At 39.4% G+C, this 20,443-nt stretch overlaps 2 protein-coding genes across 2 annotated transcripts; one reads left to right on the top strand and one right to left on the bottom strand.

Annotated features, from left to right (window-relative positions):
* Positions 1–1,077: 1,077 nt before the first annotated feature.
* Positions 1,078–7,813, top strand: rad23b (RAD23 homolog B, nucleotide excision repair protein). Its single transcript, XM_029445481.1, has 10 exons — positions 1,078–1,276; positions 2,249–2,330; positions 3,800–3,879; positions 4,773–4,942; positions 5,053–5,108; positions 5,908–6,035; positions 6,337–6,472; positions 6,601–6,728; positions 6,962–7,135; positions 7,295–7,813. Exons 1-10 carry the CDS (start codon positions 1,211–1,213, stop codon positions 7,406–7,408), a joined length of 1,134 nt encoding a protein of 377 aa, XP_029301341.1. The 5' UTR covers positions 1,078–1,210; the 3' UTR covers positions 7,409–7,813.
* Positions 7,814–9,965: 2,152 nt separating this feature from the next.
* On the bottom strand, positions 9,966–14,156 carry klf4 (Kruppel like factor 4). Its single transcript, XM_029444017.1, has 5 exons — positions 13,910–14,156; positions 13,676–13,787; positions 12,163–13,009; positions 11,494–11,664; positions 9,966–11,032 (listed from the first exon to the last, which is right to left on the bottom strand). Exons 1-5 carry the CDS (start codon positions 13,912–13,914, stop codon positions 10,857–10,859), a joined length of 1,311 nt encoding a protein of 436 aa, XP_029299877.1. The 5' UTR covers positions 13,915–14,156; the 3' UTR covers positions 9,966–10,856.
* Between the last annotated feature and the right edge of the window lie 6,287 nt (positions 14,157–20,443).

Here is a 20,443-nt window from a genome sequence, read left to right as displayed (position 1 = left end):
CTTGAAGGACCTGAGATTGTTTGTGATGACAGCATTAAATGCTAACTCAATTCCACCAATGATAGTCTTGAGAAGAACGTTATGAAGAAGCACCAGGAGTATCCAAAGGTAAAAGGCAAGCAATGTTTTCATCACATGTCAATTTAAAGTCGACATACAATGTGAAATGTGTCAAGAAGTATTGAAACAGAAATTAATGAACTGATGAACACAGATATTTTTACTTGCATCCAAGTAGAGCAAAGTGACATTATTGTTCACTATTGCACCCTAAATCAGCCATGTGTATGTGAAACATTAGGGTGGATATAATACTTACATAGTAAGTATTTTTAATATATGGTATTTGTCTTCATTCTTATTTTTATTACAAGTGAAACTGTGCATATATATTTAAACACAAAAATAATAAAAAATGTAAACTATCCTCAATTTCTACAGTAATTTCCAGCATTTAAATTATTTAATTTACTGTACTTAGCTTTACTTAAGTATTTCTATTTCGTGTTACTTCACAACTCTACCACAGGCGGGTGGCCTATCGTCACTTTTTCTTGAATAGGCTTATATTTATCAACACGATTTATTTTGCAGATATAGGTTTTAAATGAAGAACATATGATCAGTGTATTAGATATGGTCAGTTGACAGGGCCCTATATTTATTTATATTAAACTACCCAAGCAACTATTTGGCTCGATATTGACAAACTGCAACATTTAAATGCTGCTCATATGTTAATAAATCAGTAATAGTAATCCAATAAAATAACATATACTATTATAACTCTCTGAGAGGGGCCCTTGTAAAGAGTAGGCCTACTTTTACTGTTGATAGGCCTAGACTACGTTTAGTGAGCTACATTTAGCTGAAAATGATTTTACTTTTACTTAAGTACAATGTTGCATTCAGGACTTTTCTTTGCAATGAAGTACTTTGAAATTCAGATATTTCGACATATTTTAGTAAAGGATATGATGAATATCCTACTCGGCTACTAACTAAACACAACTGTAAAATTGGTAATTCGCTGCAGTTTTAATGTTAACCAGTAGGAGCGCTGTAGCTTGAATATCTTACATAGAAGAAGAAAGGTGAAAAGTCATGGCGGCTGACAGTTTGTAATGAGCCAACAAAAACAGAACAGATTCTTGCAAGTTGGATCTACAACGTTTAAACTAAGCCCGGCGAAAAACACTACAACGACAAAATGCAGATAACTTTGAAAACCTTACAACAGCAGACGTTTAAAATCGACATCGATGAAGAGGAGACGGTGAGAGTTGAAACCATGCATTCGTGAAAGGGGGTGGAGTGGGAGTTGAATATGTTCTGGAACGGGGGACTTCAGTTTTTGACCATTTCAAATTACACGATCGATAGATGGGTCTGCGTAAAAACGACAGATATATTTTAGACGGACCAACTGTTCAGGTTAATATGGCGTGTGTTGGACGTCGGTCTTGAGACAGATTATCGTCATTTATTTAATACTGGTCAGCAAAGTAGTTTGTATTGTCAGCATTTAGCCGTAGCCCACTTATGGACAAGGTAGCATTACCGTTGACTCGCTTTTAGTGTTTGTGAGCCATTTAGTTATGATACATTAACAGTTCATTTTCTGTGGAATAAGTCGAAATTATCTACACATTTGTGACAGTATGAAGTTATTGGCTGATTAATGTAACGTTAGTGATAGCGCTTGACTATAACGTTAAAGGTAATGTTAATGCAAACGTAAAAGCTAGCTAGGTAAGTTGTTAACGTTATAAAGCAGCACTAAGCGGTGTTTGGTGAGAAACAAAATCTGACTTTAACTGACTAAACTTTAAGGCCTAAAGGCTACTGTACATTTTAATAAAACTTTACACGCTCCTTACAAAAAACAGCTTTAACCGTTAACGTTTACTTTCGATGAGTTTGCATATATTAGCTAACGTTACGTTGGCTAGCGTTAAATTAAGTAACCCCCATAGGTAATGTTAACTTGCACTCTATTTATGCACTCATGAAAACGAATTTTATGAACTTCTCTTCGATACAAAACGTTTTGCCATCTGTTTATAATACATTGAGTGGTGGCAGTATCATGCCTGTTCAACTCAAGTTTTATGAAGCACACTTTGGACTTTTTAACTCGTGCTATAGTTAGGGCTGGGTGAAAGGGTGGCGAGGAAGCTGATTCATTTTATATTGTCCCATTAAATAAGGATCAAGAAAAAATGTCTTCTTTTTGTTTGTTTTTCAGGTGAAGACTTTAAAAGAGAAGATTGAACAGGAGAAAGGAAAGGACCATTTTTCAGTCGGTGGACTGAAGCTGATCTATGCTGGTATGTTCCAGGTTTTAACCCTTCTTAAATCCTCACATTTCTATCTTCATTTTCAGGTGATCAATGCTTCACTGCAACACAAAACACATTTAGTAATTCCTCCAAAAAGCTGCCTCATGTTTTCTTGTATTCATGTATTCTGTGCTGCAAGCCATTACACTGTTTCATAATGTTAGAAGAGGTCTGTTAGCAAACTACATCAGACTACACCAAGATGTCATTGTTGAGATGGACGGTTATTCTCAATTTTCCAGTGTCACCTCGATGAGTGACTCTAGATATGTATTACCAAGCTGCCTTCGACTGATTCCTACTGGGATCTATATTTATCTTGACTGTATGTTTTAACTGTAGAGTCACAGGCAGCCTACATTTGCCATGAAAGCAAACATAGATCTTTGAAGCTAGTCGGGGGGAGAGTGACTTAAAGTGTGACAAAAAAGTTGGACAATGTTTGAAAGATTATTTTTTTTGCAGGTTGTTCTACTCTTGTGTTTACAAACCAAACTGATACAAACAGGATCAGAAAAAAACTTTTATTATTAAGATTTAGTTTTTGTTGTCTGACTCAATTTGTTAACAAGGATTTAGCCTTTAAATGGCCATTTATAGAAGACGTTTCCAAACTATTTGCTTTCCTCTTAATCATGTTATGTCAAATGATTGATTTGATGTGTTGTAATAGAACTTGTGTAATTATAGGTACGGGTCTGTTTCCAAACGTATTAGTAGATGCATTGTTATGCAAATGTGTACCTACTGGATTTGTTCTATTTTTGCATTGAGGGGTCTGAGTAAAAGTATTTTGTCCATGTCATTTTAGAGCCTCAGTATTATTTTACAGATATAAAAAGGATTTGCAGTAGAGCTAGTTAACAGTTGCTGAAGGTCTGCAGTGTTTCTTTTAAGCAGGTACATTTGATGCATTAAAGCTACAGCAAGAGCTGTTCAACAGTTTTAATCTCCTGTTGCCAATAGCGCAAAGCCTATAGCAAGAAACCTGCCAAAGAACACATTGGTCTGTCAGACAAATGTAAATGTCTGATTACAGCAAAGGCTGCAGTTTAACAAGTGTTACATGACATGCCTACCTTTCAATGGTTTAAACAAGCGTTGCAGTTATCTGTCTTTCAAAAGATGGATACACACAAGCGCTGGTAAAAACCAAACATGACAAATGCAAAAGGACGCTTTCTAGGCACTGTGTATGTATGTATAAGCATATTGTAGCATATTAGACAGTGGGCTTTTGTGTGACCTACTTAAAGTAGCTTCTCAGACATATATGCACAATCAAAAACAATATAACAAAAAGAACCAGATGTGGTGACAAAAGCAGGCAATTAATCTCCTCAACGACCTTCTATTCAATGATAACATGATACCATCTATTGTTACCTCCCTGGATGTTTCAGAGTTCATGTCGGGTAAAGCCAAGAGAATTGTGACAAATGTTTGTTTCTTCACAGGTAAAGTCCTCAGCGATGACACAGCCCTCAAAGAATACAATATCAATGAGAAGAACTTTGTGGTCGTCATGGTGACAAAGGTTTGTGAATTTGAAATTGTTTCAGTAAATTATTTTATTTTATTTAACAGATAAAAAATAAAAAAACCTTCTAGTTTCTGGCATTTCATAGATCAACAGATTAATCTAGAAAATAATCGCCAGATTAATCGTGTATAAAAAAATAATTGTTAGTTGCAGCCCTGTTTATAAATATGAGCTAACACTAAACTATGATTACGTTTTGAAACTTTCTCTTTTCACCACCAACCTCATGTCTTTCTGTGGGAGCTGTTGAACAGTCTTATGACTCACTAGAACAAGTGGCTCACAATGTGATCACGTCTGCGGACCTGGAGTGGGGTCAATGCCTGGCTCGAGTCTAGTCCCATATTTTCCTGTACATTGCAGTTAACTTGTTCCAAGCAAAGATAAGATTATCTTTAGAAATAGATTTGTCCTAAGCATGTTAACGTCCTGTCATGAAATGTTGCTCATTATACATCTCTTATAATGGTTGGATGAGAATGTCTCTCATGTTGGAGAAGCTAATCCTGTTTAAACCTTCCTGCTGTAACACTCCCTATACAATATAATACAGTAATGCTATAGGACAGAATTGATGACGATTGATTGACGATGATTAGGCTGTATTAATCATCGTCAATCTCATTAGGCTATATACAGGTGTGTTGTCACTTACAATGACAACCTGGTTTATGTTAAAGGACAGCTCACTTTAAGTGAGGCTGAGCCGTTGTTGCTAGCTTTGGGGCTAACATCATTACATTTTTTTTTTTTTAATGTTAATCCCCGATGCTAAAGCTAGGCGTTGAGTCAATATATGCCCAGCAGGACAACTTATAAAACAATGACCCATTGTGACTATCGAGTGATATCAGAGAAGTAACATGTGTTTAAAAATTGCTTCGCAGGCTAAAACGGCCTCAGCCGCTTCACCTTCCACCTCAGCTCCCAGCACTGCAGCTTCTGCAGCAGCTGCCTCATCGTCCAGCTCTGAAAACACAGCAGAGCGTTCCTCTACAGACGACAAACCAGAGGACAGACCGTCTTCAACTGCTGAACCAACTTCCACTCTTGTCGGGTAAATATGGATAGATGTTTGTCTCCAGCTATCTGTGGTTTCAGTGCGTCTTTTTTTGAGACGTGGCGTGCAGGTCGCGTCTCACATTTAAGGTCTGTTTTCTCTTGCAGAAGCTCTGAGGCGTCAACAAACACAAACCTGATCGATGAGGCCGTTTCAAATCTAGGTAAGGCTGCATGTGTCTGTCACTATTGTTTGCCATTTTATTGTTTGTAGATCTGATGGAAATGTAATTATGAATCGTTGTTATAAATACCACACAATTTGTTAGACAAAAATGACTTTTTTTTTTCCCTCAATGACTTTAAGCCGTATCTTGTACGTAATAAATCTGTGGGGCCACAAGTGAATCAAGTTTATTGGTTTCATTTTGGTCCATCTTATTTCTTGTGGATATCACTATCATGCTCACATAGATGTATCTTAATCAATAAGCAGCCGGATAATGCGGCTCGGCCCAAAGATGATCTCACAGTTCCCCATGGCCACATGCTTTCGGCTTTACAAATATTGCTTTGCTCAGAGCAAATCCTGTAGGTCTTAATTATTATGACTTGTGTAGTCATTGATGTGAATTCTCAGCGTTTGAGGCAGATTGATTATTATTTTGGGACACCGTAGAGAAATTGATCTTTATGTATACTAACTCCTCATTCTATTCCTGTTATGCATTAAAGTTGTGTTCAACTGATACTTTGTTTTGTTTATTATGCTGTCATAGTATTACATTTTAGTTGTTTTCTGTGACCTTAAAAACATGTGAGCACAGTGTCTTCTGTTTGACAGAATGCTGATGTGTGAATAAATGTTTAAACACCCATGTTTTAATGTGATAAGTGATTGGGCTTGTTCTTAATTTTCTGAAATGGCTTTAAATGTGGCAGTCGACCATCGTGCTGTTGACCGACTATGAAGCTCTTCAGTCGCACTTCTGATTCTTATTGGTGTTTGTGTGTCCCTTTTAGTGACGGGCCCATCATATGACGCCATGGTGAACGAGATGATGCTCATGGGCTACGAAAGGGAGCAGGTCGTAGCGGCTCTGCGAGCGAGCTTCAACAACCCAGACAGAGCTGTGGAGTACCTGCTCACAGTAAGAAAAGTCTTTAGTCTTTTTTGCACTAGAAAATGTGTCATAGAGCAAATTGCTGGATTGTACACAACCCATGATAGGTTTTTACCTCTGTGTGGTTTGGGACAATCATATAGCAAAGTATAAGTGTATCATTTAAAGTGTCTTTGGAAGGTTTTCATATGTAGGTTTTTTGTATTTTATTTAGTTTACTTGCCAGTGAATCATGACGAATCCTCCACCCAGAACTCCTGAGTTGCTTTCCGAGTAATCGCAATCCTAAAATGTGTATTGTTAGTATTTAATTAATTTTTTCTTTCAGGGTATTCCAGGCAGAGATTCGGGCGATGCAGCAGGACCTCAGGCGGTGGTGTCTCCAGTGAGTGGAGTTCAATCTGCACCCATAGGTGGTATTAGCCTTCCCCCCAACACTGGCTCTTCACCAAGTGCTGCGGGAGGTACGTGGCCGATACTATTCGGCATATTCCAGCAGCCGTAATCAGCAAATGTGTGTTTTTATCATTATCCTTCCATGTGTGGCTTCTTGCGGCTTAATAATTCTGACTGGCTAATTTTATCCTTTCAGGCAACCCCTTGAGCTTCCTCAGAAATCAGCCCCAGTTCCATGTGATGCGACAGCTGATCCAGCAGAATGCCGCTCTGCTTCCTGCCCTGCTGCAGGAGATCGGCAGGGAAAACCCAGAGCTGCTGCAGGTGGGTGGAGGGGGTCCCTGACACATGTTTGATTTAAATAAGTTCATGGTTTAAACAGCAGTGGAGTCACAGTTTACTTAAAGAGGTGCTCCACCGATTTTACACATGAAGTTCAGTTGTTTGTTTTTTAATAATTCTTTGCTTCACTTGCCTCTTCTTATGATTGCCAAGGAACAATGAAAGGTTGCTATGCCTCCACAGTCCATGCCTAAACTGTTGATTTACCACTGTAGGAGATCAGCAGCCACCAAGAGCAGTTCATCCAGATGCTGAATGAACCCAATCCAGAGGCAGTGCCGGCAGGTGGTGGAGCAGGGGGAGCCGGAGGGACGGCAGGTGATGCACCCGGTGGGAGTCACATGAGCTACATCCAGGTCACGCCACAGGAGAAAGAGGCCATTGAGAGGGTGAGGAGGAGCACAACACTGTCACTAACCTTTCTCTCTTAGAAGTTCAGAACTGCTTTGCTAGAAGTGCTGGAATATGATGCTAAAACACTTCTTTCACATAGGATCATTTGTTTAAAGTAGTATTTGACTAATTTGCATCTCTCTCCCTTATTCCAGCTAAAAGCGTTAGGATTTCCAGAGGGACTCGTTATACAAGCTTACTTTGCTTGTGAGAAGAATGAGAACTTGGCAGCCAACTTCCTTTTACAACAGAACTTTGACGATGATTAAACTGTCATTTAGATTTTCTTTTTTCTTATTTCTTCCTCTACTTTTTGATTGCTAAATATGTGTACAACAAGCCTAGTTACGTTTCCAAAATAAGTTTTATTTTTATTCACCACTTTCACATTCAGCTTTCTTAATAACACTGGATTATTATCAGCTGGTGAACAAGGACAGGCTGTTGTTTGTGATCAGTTCGAAATGGAGAAACAATTAAAGTACAATAACTTTGCATCAGAAATCACTTTTCTTTTTTTACTTTAGTTAATCAATATGGTTTGCAGTATGTGTCACATAATAAGTTAAATTTGTTCAGGCTAGATCTGACAGTATTCATGCACTATTATTCTTCTGTTTTTAAGTTGACAAGTAATGGAGATTTGAAAAATTAAAGCTGTGCACAACAAACAAGCAACGTGTATGGCACTGGTTCTTTTTCCATTTCTCACCCGTCAGCTGCATGTAAATCAACAGTAGTGTGTAACGTAGTCTAAACTGCAATGCATAATATGTGAAGGCATTTTATAATGTATTTAGTTTACATTCATGTGGTAGGGATTAGTTGCAATGACTGTCATTTTACAGAAAAATAAAGTTCTCAAAATAAATGAAAACTGCCTTTGCTGCTGTGATTGTGAGTGAAATATGTAAATATATAAGTACCCAAGAGTAGCTTAACACTAAACTGTTCCTACGCAGTATGAAATTAGATTTTTATATGAATAAGTATGGCAAAAAAGAAAAATACAAAAAATGTATTACCAGCAGAGTTTTGAATGCTGTTTGGAGTAGGCAGACAGCACAGCCAGTATGTGAGAGCACAGACCAGAGCAAGCTGGATGTCGAAAGCAATAGGTAGGTCTTTAGTTCCCCTTTCTAGTTCCCAGGTACATGAACATCCCATCTGTTTATGCAGGGGTTGAAGGTATACAGTTATTTAAATGTACACGACAGAAACTGAATACCATTGCACTGCAGCTTAAATGTTGTGCATTGAACTTGTCCGACTTTGGTGTTGTTGATTTGTATTGCATGAGCTACAGTACCTGGCTACTATCTTTGATCATTTTAACATACATAGTCAGAATGTAACGTGTAAACAGACCATGTAATTACATAAACTTATAGCTATTAGTACTCAGAGTAGGATCTGAAAAAATCTACCGAGAAGACTAGAAATGTGTAGGAACCCTGAGTAAAGTATGTGTACTGTCATTTTATTACCAAGTGTTTGCCTTTTTTCTCAGAAAAATCCAGAAAACAAAATTGTGACCAAGATAAATTCATAATGTGCTGCAAGCACGCAATTAACTAACACAAAAAAAGTGTTGTTACTCTTTAAATAGAGAATATTTATTTTCATGTGAGCTTGTCAATGTCATCTAACCCACTGCTTATATTTTGCAGGTTTCCTCAGAATTCTTAGTGATCTCCCAAATGTAGCATTATTTACTTTGTATAGGCCTAAAAGAGACTTCCCACAATGCTCCATTTAGAAATGAAAGCTGAAAGACAAGAGCCCTGAATGTGCCTAAGACTGAACCGACCTATAGGGGGCAACAAAGACCAGAACATGTTTCCTAAAGTCAACACAGCCTGAAGATGTGTGACCCGAGTGCCACAAAATGAGTGAACATCAGAAGGAAGTTTAGCAACATACAACCTTTCTTTGTATTAATTAATAGTGTTACCTCTTTAAACAGTTGAACTACATATTTGAATACATAATGGCCCTTTCATGTATACAAATGTTTCACTTCAAACATCGGCTCTTATGTTTTAAAGACGTCACTACTAATAGAATGTATTTATTTCTTTAGTCGCTTGTTTGCACTATTTATGAAGTTTTGTGAGGTGTTTTGCCATAATGTACGGGATAATTGTCTCAGTCATACAGTCATTTTAACAATTAATACATAACAGATCAAGCGCTCGCAGTTTGGATCAATTTGAAATTAATTTAAAGGTTGTATTACTCCTCAAAAAGAAGTGTTTTCTTATTTATTTATACAAAATCATGATCTATATTTACTGTAAAGAATGTGGTTAAAAACATTTATTTTAACATGCATTAAAGCGTATGCAATTGGTGTTAACATCAACTTTATATATAGTTATTTTCAGTAAAGTCATTTAACTTTGTAAAAAATAGCATGTTGCTGGATACAGTTCATACATGTTGCATAACCATATCACAACAATATCTCACTGTGGCATCTTTAGGAGTTTTATTCAGATTGTCATATTTGGTGTCAGCCAGTAACTCGGTAACTGACAGGTGGAAAGAAAACCCTAAGGAAGAAGGAGCGCATTATTTTTAAAATCCTTTTAAAAACGGCAACATTGTGATAGTTTGCCTGCAGCGATATCGCTATTATCATGGCGGGGTGGGGGGGGGGGGGGGGGATATTGTGTGTGAGACGTCTGAGCTGTTGCTGCCATTTAAATGTGCTTCTCCATTACACTACCAGGGAAATCTATGATGTTTTATGAGTATAAAGGTCATTATTGTTTTCTTATTTCAAATACATTTTATTTCATTATAGAGTACAATACAAAATAATAACAAAAAAAAAGCATTTTTATTTACAAATGTACAAAATTCAAGATTATATTACATATTTTGGCTATAAACAAAAAAAACTTTGTTCAGAGTTACTCATTCAATACAAAAATATGAATGTCTCATATAAATTATTGCACTTTGCAACTGCAGTGCATTGAAGATTGCACCACCATTTATAAGTGAAGTGTTCACCTGATTTGAGTCAGATTGTGGAAGAGAGGTTTCCGAGATACACGCAAACAACCATATGGCACTTTTTCATAGTTATCACCCTTTTGTATAATTTCTTTAATCTTTGGTACCTTTTCTTTAATAAAAACAAAAACAAAAACCTTCTTCAGAGTCTCTGAGCACCATTCTGTATAAATTAACATTGTACCTGAAATGTATGGCATTGCAGGTGAAATGTGTATAAAAATATAGATGTATTTATTAATACAGTATTTTGAACAGTGTGTAGTGATAACAGAGCCTATATTGGCATGTTGCTGGTGTAAGGCGTCTGGAGATGTTTGTCTGTTGCTCCTGGTTTCCCTGACAAAAATTTCCAGTTAAAAAGTTGTTGGCACCTGGTCCTCCAAGTTTTGTCGGTTTGTTAAATAAGACAAATTCCAGTTTGGTCCCTTTCATAAAAGTTTACAACCCTGACAGAGTTATTTTCAAGTCACCTGCACCATGTGCGAAGAAGGGATCGGTCTTCAGAGAAATTCTAGGCTTTTGAGGGAGTAATGCTGTTTTTGCCGTGAACACCACAGCTTGTCTTGTTGCTTGACAACGGCTTGAAGGCAAATTATGGTTTAAAAAAAACAAAAAAAACAAAAGTAGGTCAAAAGTTTGTTCAGGATTGTTACTGACATTTTTTCTGTAGCCTTCATACGTCGCCAAGTCTCATAAGTGTCTCTTCATATGGAGAGCAAGGTGGTCTGACCTTGAGAAGGCCCGGTCGCATTTCTGACACTGAAATGGCCGGTGGCCTGTGTGTTTCCTGTAGTGGCGTGTGAGTTCGTCCGAACGTGCAAACTTCCAACCGCAGCCCTCCCAGTCGCAGTGGTAAGGCTTCTCCCCTTTGATGGAAACACAATACACACATGGAGTAATTTGTGCTGGCCCTGAGGTTAAACTGGCACAACCTCCTCCACCTCAAGGAGAAAAGAGGTCCGTCCTGTCCTACAGCTAGTGTATAAAAGGCCAAGCTAATAAGCCTGGGGTTTGTATTTGAGCAGGGATTAGTATCAACCTGTTTCACTGCACCTGCCAAACAAGTCCCCATCCCCCACCCATCTAACCCCCATTCATGACTCGATAATTCACTGTGAAGTGCTGTTTTGGATAGTAATTAGCTCTGAATAATTTTTTTTAAGTAGGAAACAGCTGCATTAAACCGTTAAAAAACAAAATATGCTTCTGGATGAGAATATAAAAAGCTACCTGCTAAGGGCTATCATTTCATTTAAACCCGATATAACTGCCTGACAAAAAAACACCAAAAGACACTTTAAAGAAAATCTAACGTACAGTTACATACCTGTGTGCGTGCGGTGATGTGCTTTGAGGTGAGAGCTCTTTGTGTACGTTTTCCCACAGCCAACATAGTCACACGTGTGTGTGGCAACTCTCTTCCTCGGCCAGGAGCGCCGACCACGTTTAGGCTTTGGTTCCTCTGGTAAGCAGTCTCCACTGGAGATCATGAGAGGATCTGTGGGGTCAAAAGATCGTGGTGAATCCTCATGGTACCACATGAACAGAGGAAATACGCTGAGTAATAAGGTGCCTTGTACTCGTACTCATATTATAAAGAGAGCACTTAAATCACTTCTGATGCATATGTCGATATACAGTAGGAGTTGCAGCATGTCACTAATCATTTAGAAATAAATAATTCTGTCATCAACATAGAAAGCAGCAGCACTCTTCTTAAAAACCTGTTTAAATAACATAACATAACATAATTTAATATTTTGTTAAACATCTGGTAATGTCTTGCATCTCTTTTTGGCTGGTTTAAAGAACTTTATGATGAAAGAAAAGTTGTGTTGCCCAAATAGACTCTAAGGACTTTTGTCTAACTGTTCTGTGTTAGTCTGAGTTAAGTTTTTTTCCCCACATTTAAATTACTGCATTCAGTAGCCACAAGAGATTACAAGAAAGGATATAAAGTAGGTCTGATTAACGAGGAAAAGAAATGTGCTCTGACCTTGGTACTGCAGGGAGGATGGCTGAGGGAAGGAGGTGTAACCCTGCGGGGAGATATGGTGGTATCCCTGGGGAGCTACAGGGATCTGAGAGTGGGGATGTCCCAGAACCTGGTGCTCTCGGCTGAGAGGATGATCTGGTGAGAGGGAAGAGGATGAGGATAACCTGCCGCCTGTCATGGATCTCCCTCCGCCAGGGAAGCCATGAAGCTCTAACTGGCATGGCCGCTGCTGCTGGCTCCCTCTGCCCAGGTGTAGGTCAATGGGCTGCGAGATGATGCAGTTGCTGGGGTTCTCTTGCTTTATCCTGTGGCATGTAAAGGACGGCGAGGCACGAGAAGGCGTGGGGTCTGACACAGCAGCAACACAGACCTTGCTTACATTCACGCCTTGGCTGTATTCTCCCATGTCCATTGTTGTCTTTACCACAAATTTGCCGTGGAGGCTGGTGGGGTGGAGGTACGCCGGGTCCAACTCGGGTCTCATGAGCTCTGCCACGAAGCCTCCAGAGGGCGAGACGTCACTGATATCTGGAATGGTATAGAGGAGCTCACTGGCAGTGTCCTGAGGGGAGGGGAGAGGGTAAGATGAGGAGAAAGAGCTGGGGGAAGGAGACAGGGTCTGGGCAGAGCTGCATGCCATGGCCTCCTCCTCCTGCTGCTGCTGCTGCTGCTGCAGAATACAGTTAGACAGAATGAAGTCGTAGTCCAAGTCCAAGTCAGGCTCTGCTTCTTTCTTGGACATGCTGGGGCTTGATGTGCTGGTGGCAGTGGGATGGTCTGGGTCAGAGCAGCTGCTTCCGGTTGGCACACTTGGTTTCTTAAGATGGGACAACTCCTCCTTCCATCTCTACAAGAAAGTTATAGAAGCATTAATGACTGTGCTCGTATAGGCTGCTTGTTTGTATCACGTTACTGTTAATAAGATACAGAGTGTAGCAAAGAAAATCACACTTGTCCTGTTCTACTTAGACATGAGTGCTTGTTTTGAATATATAAAGACATCAGACACGAGTATAAGTCAATAGTTCAAGGAGAAAATAAGCTGGATCTGTAATGGAGAGTGATTATTTTGACAACTTGGCTACAGAGCTCAGTCTGGTGGAGCAAGTGTCCTTGGCACAGAGCACTTCCTCGAATACAAAATATTCTCACTTGCGAAGAAAATGCACTGGAAAGCACTAGTGGTGGAACAGGTAAGTAACACATGATGTTTGCAATCAATGCGCAGCTAACCCATTCTAAATAAAAAATGATAAACATGAGGGCATCAGAATGTTTTTCTAAGGTAGGGTGCATTATCACATGTGCACTTTCACTAAAAAACCTGCTTGCGTAGCCTGGTGCACGCCCCAGTAAAGCGTGCTATCAAGCTCTGACTGCGCGCACAATAACACGGGAGCGACACAAAACTACACTGTAGATAAACTGCACAGGTTACAGAGTTTCCCTGAACAGATTTGTTGATACTCATGGCTATTTGGCATGTAATACGAAGTGACCACAGGCTACTTACTAAATTGGCACTTCCTATGGATTTGCTCTTGACAGTGGGGCCGCTGGCGAACGTGGATATGGAGGGTAGAAGCGTCCGACCTAAAGCCATCTCGACGTCATTCGGAGGCTGCCTGAAATTAAACAGAAAACATGGTAAATCCTTGTGGAGTGATCCAGGAACATCAAGCTGTCATAGTCCGCAAGTAGATGTGCATCAGTCAAAAAATATATAAAAGTTTCTCAAGGTCCACACCTCATCAATGAGAATCGGTGTGTGGAGTCCTTTCGGCTGCTCTTCGGTGCGGCTGCACTGGATTCAATATCCCCGGGTTTAAAGTTTCTGCTCCGCGTCGCGCGTTATACTATATTCCAGTACATGCTGTCGCTGATGGGCGCGCCGGGTGCCAGACAGATTAATTTTTAACACTAACGCTATTTTGTAAAATAATACAGAGAGGCGACGTGCGGGGGAACCCCTTGCGCATGTTGCCATGCAGGGACCGGCGTCCTGAACTGAGAAAACCGCCCGAGAGGTATCCTTAAATCACTGGAACGAGATGATAAACCACGCCCTCGTTGCTTGGCAACGCGAGCAAAACATTAGCGAGAGAGAGGGAGCACGTGGGGGAGGCTGGAGCGAGCGGGGAGGAGAGAGAGAGAGAGAGAGTGTGAGAGAGAGAGGCTTGTTTGTATTCATAGCAACGGTACCTATCCTTACTGCCGTTATCCATGAGAAATGTGGGTGAAGAAGTGCATCTTTCTCACCGGCGGACATAAGAGCAACAGTTTGTATTATTTAATAATGTGTGCAGGGTCACCTGCAGGCATGGGTCTCACCTGCGTGGCCAAAAGCGTACCTTAGCCTTTTGCATTCGCTACCTAAAATAATAATAGGCTAATAATAAATAAATCTCAAACAATAACACTTTGTTATTCATGCTCCACTTGTTTTTTGTGATAATAGACAAGTGCAATGCTTTTACCACAGCTTATAGGCAATTATGCAAGGAATTGTGGGTACACGTTGGGTTTACATTACATCATTGGATTGCAATACGAGTCCAACCCCATACAACACATGCACGCACTTGCAAATTAAGAATATAGTTTATACATTATACATGTAGATATTTAGGTAAATGATATATGCACATAACATACATAAATGATGCATAGCCAACATTCTCAATGATAATCTAGTCCTAAACAAATATGTGATATACTAATGTGATTTATAGGAACTATAGATAGATTTTTGAATAATAATCAATACCTTGAGCGGCCATGTTTTTACATATTACTGTAATGTTTCTTAAAATTGTATTGGCCTCCCTTGCAAATCAGACTCTTGACTACTGTCAAAAAAAGCCCCATTAGAAAGATTCAAAGTTAACACTACAGTATGAAAGTTCTGTATGGGAAAGAAACGTACCTGGGAACATTAAAATCCTGAGAACAGTGTTGAGTTTGAATTGGGTCCAGGCAGTGTTTGCTCAGAGCTCAAGAGCTAAAACAAACCTCTCTCTCTCTCCAACATAATTAGACACATTGACTCAAGTGTTCAGTGCAAGAGCAAACAAAGAGCTCGCCACTGATCCTGCTGCATCAGGATCTTGTCTGTTAGGCATGTCAACAAACATGCCGTCACTTCAACAGGACACAGTTACTGTCAGTGTATGTTGGTGTCTTCATTCAAAGGTTTAGATTGCATGAATGCTTGTTTCTTTAGTCAGCAAACAGAAGAAAACTATTGACTACAATGGAACTTTGTCAATAGAAAGTGTATCCTGTTGGGCAACTTATTAAATTTAATTAATCATTAATTATTTGATAATATTTAATCCAATGAGTATCCAAACAGTAATATGAGTATTGTCTTCAAGCTACTTCTCCATTTTGTGTGGGTAGACATGGTGGCTTCAAACTTACAATGTTTGAGCTACATGTCTTGTTCTTGAAGACCTGCTTCCTACAGCAGGTAGAAACACAATGGCAGCCATGTCATTATAGCCATATTCTTTATGGTGGGAGATAAAGGTTTTGAAAATGATCCTGAAAACAAAGGTTTGACTTTGACAACTGAGTTGCTTTGCATCGCAATAATGACAGAGAGATGAGGAATAGAGAAAAGACATAAAGGAAGAGAAGATGACACCACTGTGTGCTTTTCCTGACACAATGAAGTCATGGTAATTTAGTAACTAACACCAAACCTTTGTGTGGGATATGTTAATGCAACATTTATTTACAGTGTGTTGTGCCGAGAATAACAACGATGCAATACACTGCCCGCTTAATGAACCATTTCAAATGTTACACACTTCCAGATATTGATATTACGTTAACGCCATTGGTGTCACAACTGCAAGAATCGGATGTGGAGAGATTGAGGTAATGTTGTATAAACAAGGATAACTGATGAGCACTAACTCGACACTTAACAGGTCACATTTTCCTCTCATTAATGTCCTGATAATGTTGTTTCTCTGCTTATCAGCGTGGATCAAGTGCGGATGTCATGACACTTACTCGAAGAAGCATCTTCTGTTAATAAATAATTACTGTTATAAAAGGTGAGCTCAGGTGTTGTTCTTGGTGATGCTGAGAGTTTTGACTGCTCACAGGTAATATTTTCAAAACAGTCCGTGTGTAGCTGACATATTTGTGGTTAAGATAATATTCAAATCAAGATCTAACATAGTTGGTAATGCAGTCACAGAGTTGTGAACATTGATTTATTATTTAAATAGAGTGCAAATAGTTAAATAATGTGACTGCACAACTCTTAAGTATTTTGGCTTTCCACTTTGTGTGCATGTGCCTGACACGGTTTCCACTGGTGTCCCTCAGTTAAGTTCCCCCTCCAGGAAAGCACCCAAGTGAATATGAGTACCAGCGGATCATAACTCCAGATATTGAGGTTTTCACTGCTCTCTTCCAGATGCTGTTCAGTAATTAAAAAAATAGCTTTCATTCTTTCCTTAATTCTTGAGAGCTGAGTCGAGCTTTTTTTGATTCTCCGTGCTGCACTTCCCTCCACTCTAGCTCACATTAGCTCTAATGCAATTATATATGTAGGAATGTCAATGCAAAGCCAAAGAAGCTTTGAACAGCTCAGGCAACTTGCTTTGGTACTGTAGATTTCTTGTCATCATTATAAATAATTTGAAGACTTCAATGGCAGAGCTATATTTAAAAAAAAATATTTGCAATACAATGTGTCTTTTCACTTAATGTCTATTATTTAACACCTCCTTTTGCATCTGTTCAAGATCACACTAATATTCAGGCATGACAAATCCATGCTGTTGATCTGACTATCCTTAAATTCTGATGCAAATTTCAAAAGGTGATAAAAATAAATATCGTTTTAGGATACAATAAATGTAAAACAATAGTGAAAACAATGAGAGCCAATGGTGACAGCTTTGAAGTGCTTGTTTTATCCAACCAACTGCTAAAACCAAAAGTATATGCAATTAAAACAGTAATATACAACGACACAAAGCCTTTAATTATCACAATTGAGATTGAAATGATTGATCGATGATTCATTTTCGGACTATCATTGTTCGAGCTCTACAAACTGCTGCATTAAGATTTCTGACAAGGGACATTTGTTTCTTTTTGCAATGGCTGTACATTGGTAACCTTTTCCTTTAGCCTATAATAACCTAAAACGCTGTGTGATCTAAAAAACAATGATGGATCCAGGCCTGGTGTTCAGCTCAAGAGTTCACCACACCTGTTACTGTGGTCCAGACATCCACCGGCTAGTGGAACATTGTATATACATCATCACAGTGAAAGAAATTAGCTCTGGTCAGTTTCATGACAAAATAGTTCTGTATTTGTTTTCCAAAGGGTTCCTATACTAACAGATGGGGCTGGTTGACAGTTATGCTGTGTGATGGTATGCATATGGATGAGGTTTGAGTCAGTGGGGGCTGTTTGTTTGGACAAACCTAGCCAAGTCTCTGTAGCTGGACAGAGCTGCGGTCCGGCTGGGATGCAACTAACCAACACTGAGCTTTCAACACGTCATATAATTTAGTGGTGGGCTTCCACAGGCGTTGGAAAATGTGGTTGAGGTATGGGGTGGTGGTCGTGGTCATGTTGCATGGCTTAAAATGGGTTAAGAAGAGGAAGCAGAGAGAGCAAGAAGTCAGCAAGAAACAGACTGAGAGGGAGGAGAGAGCTCCTGCCGGGCGGCAGGCTGTCCAGCCTTTGCCTGCCCTGGGATTCCTCGGCAGCCTTAAATATGCCAGTTATTTTTAACCAGCGACGTAACAGAGCCCAGCGCCGGCCCACTCTGTTACAATATTTCCTTTCTGTCAGGAGGGGAAATGGAGGGGAGCCACACTTCCTGGTCACATGATGCAGCTCGAAGAGACATACAACAGGGGAAGTGGGGAAGAGCGAATGAGGGGAGAAGAGGGAGTTTGGTTGGCTGCCTCATACCCACACCATCCCACAAATTCACTCAGCACCTCCTTTCTCCTAAACTTAACCCCCTCAACTGGCCAGATGAGGCAGTCTGTTTTAATCAGATGCTCAGACGTCAGAAGCCAAAGGGATCAGAGCAGAGATTGGTGTTCGTGAGCTGCAGGGGAAATGAGAGTGTGGGTATGGCACATAGGGGTGGGGGGACAGCCCTGTGACGTCAGACCAGGGTCCCGCCAGGATTAGAAGCCTCTAAAAAGGAAAAGGCCTGGGACTGGGCTGCCAGAGCTGGAGAAAATGTGTTTCTCTGTCTGTCTGACATGGGAGAATCAGGGACTTCCCATGAGCTCACCTTGTTGACATACAGAGAACTTGGACTGGTTCATGTCTCAATCTGCACCAACCTCACAACCAGCTAAATTACTACCAGCCTCACGTCGTAGACTGTAATGTTTGACTGATTTGTTTTGCTTTACATTCACAGTGGACACAATAAAGAGCATGCAGAACATGTCAGCCCCAATTTAGTCTAAATGCGCATAAACCTATTGGATGTTTTCCTAATAAACTCTCGACTTGACTTGGTCAAAATATGGTGTGGTTGCAAACTCTTATGATCTACTCTAGCTCCTTTTAAAACTTACATTTTACTATTTGTTACTGATTGTTAATAATTGTAGATCCTTTGCAGTTTTGTAAAACTCAGAAAACATTTGTGACAGTTTTAAGGTAAAAACATTAAAGTAAAGAATAACACACTGTCGTTTGGTTTTCTACCCATGGGTACTGGGTTAAGTCAACACAATAGTGTGTCAGTGCTATTATATTGAACAAAAGTGGGAAGAAATTGGATTTTTAGTTTGCAGTATATTATATGTTGAAATCACTCAAATGATTTTTATGACAGATTAAAAGTTTAGTAAACTGGGATTGACAGAAAAAGCAGGATTCACATTTTGGGATAATTCAGATCTTCGAGCACTATGATGAAATAAAGTGAAAATCAAGGCAATTCTCTTTCAGTTGGAATCTGTGGGAAATCAAACTGAAATATGATGGTTTTGTAAATGTCTACTACTGATGACACATTCATTTTGGATTAACTTCAAACCTTATTTGTGTGTAGAGATTAGGAATGGAAAAATAATCAAACGATTGTTAATTCTTGTATCTTGGACTTAAAATGCTTGAGTTTAGCATTACGTTACTGAACCCCTCAGTCTGATTTTTCATGCCTATTGTTTTATTTAAAAGTGACTCACAGCCCCAATATATGAGCCATCTGCATAAACAAGGCAGTGTCCTTAATAAAAGAGACAGTGTGTGTGTGTACTATTTATTCACAACATAATGTAAACATGGAAAATAACTTAATTGCTGCGGTACTTTAATCACATTTACAATCGCACCTTCAAAAATGGGTCATCTAAGGTTGAATACAAGTCAGCAGCATCTGTCGGCTGTAAAAGAGATCTGATAATCAGCTCTTTGATGGGAGTTTTAAAATGTTCGACGTAGTAGGAGACAATTAACTGAGCTTTAAGGAGGCCAAGTCATCTGTGCCTAAAGTGCAGGTGCAGAGAGAAGAATATGTAATAGGGTTAGAAATTGTGATAACATGTGACGAACTGCAATGATCTAAAACAGGGATACAGTATGTTGTACATTTACATAATGTTCCATGCAATTCAGCTAATCAGTAACTTAATATAACCCACATCTGTAGACTAGCAATAAAGGAATTTATCTTAAAATGTTTCCACTATTTTGTCCACCCCCTTATAAAGTGTATTCCAGTGGATCATGTGCTACAGAACAATCTAATTTAACACGATTCGTTTCAGCCACGCATGTAACATAAAAGCTAAGTGTATAGGCTGTCAGTAAACCAAGACCACATCTTTACAATGTTACAGAGGTTCCTATAGAAACATAGGAGTATGGAAGTTTTTTATTTCTCTGTATGAGTTGTATCAGAACCCTGCTCTACAGCAATTACGGCAATCACCAGCATTCTTAAACATTAGAGAGCGCCTTGGCATTGATTCAGAGGCAGCTAGTAGGTCGTCTATGCCTTCAACACGCTGCTGTTAAACCATGGCTGTCACATTTTCAAAACACTTGATTAAATCTTTATGTTCCTGAGGCACATTGGAATTCGAGATGCAATGTTGATAGAGGCACGGTGGTTCTGTGACACAGAGGTGCAGCCTAAAGTTTGTGTTGTACAGAGCTTTGAGCCTGCGTATCATTGCGCTTGGAATTTTAAGCATCTCTAATGTCAATTTTGAGCTCTCCAACAGCTTTAGTTGAAGCATAAATACTTTAAATGGATAGCTTTTAC

Source organism: Cottoperca gobio, chromosome 12 (genome assembly GCF_900634415.1).
Source record: "Cottoperca gobio chromosome 12, fCotGob3.1, whole genome shotgun sequence".
In the NCBI taxonomy this organism is placed as follows: domain Eukaryota; kingdom Metazoa; phylum Chordata; class Actinopteri; order Perciformes; family Bovichtidae; genus Cottoperca; species Cottoperca gobio.
Note: the sequence above shows the minus strand (reverse complement) of the source record. Positions and strands in the feature narration are given on the sequence as shown.

Coding starts and splice junctions, on each gene's coding strand:
- rad23b (XM_029445481.1), top strand. CDS start 1,211: ATGCAGATAACTTTGAAAACCTTACAACAGCAGACGTTTAAAATCGAC. Junction 2,331..3,799: donor ACTGAAGCTGATCTATGCTG/GTATGTTCCAGG, acceptor GTTTCTTCACAG/GTAAAGTCCTCAGCGATGAC. Junction 6,473..6,600: donor TTCACCAAGTGCTGCGGGAG/GTACGTGGCCGA, acceptor TTATCCTTTCAG/GCAACCCCTTGAGCTTCCTC.
- klf4 (XM_029444017.1), bottom strand. Junction 13,010..13,675: donor CCATAGGAAGTGCCAATTTA/GTAAGTAGCCTG, acceptor ACTTTCTTGTAG/AGATGGAAGGAGGAGTTGTC. Junction 11,665..12,162: donor ATCCTCCCTGCAGTACCAAG/GTCAGAGCACAT, acceptor TTGACCCCACAG/ATCCTCTCATGATCTCCAGT.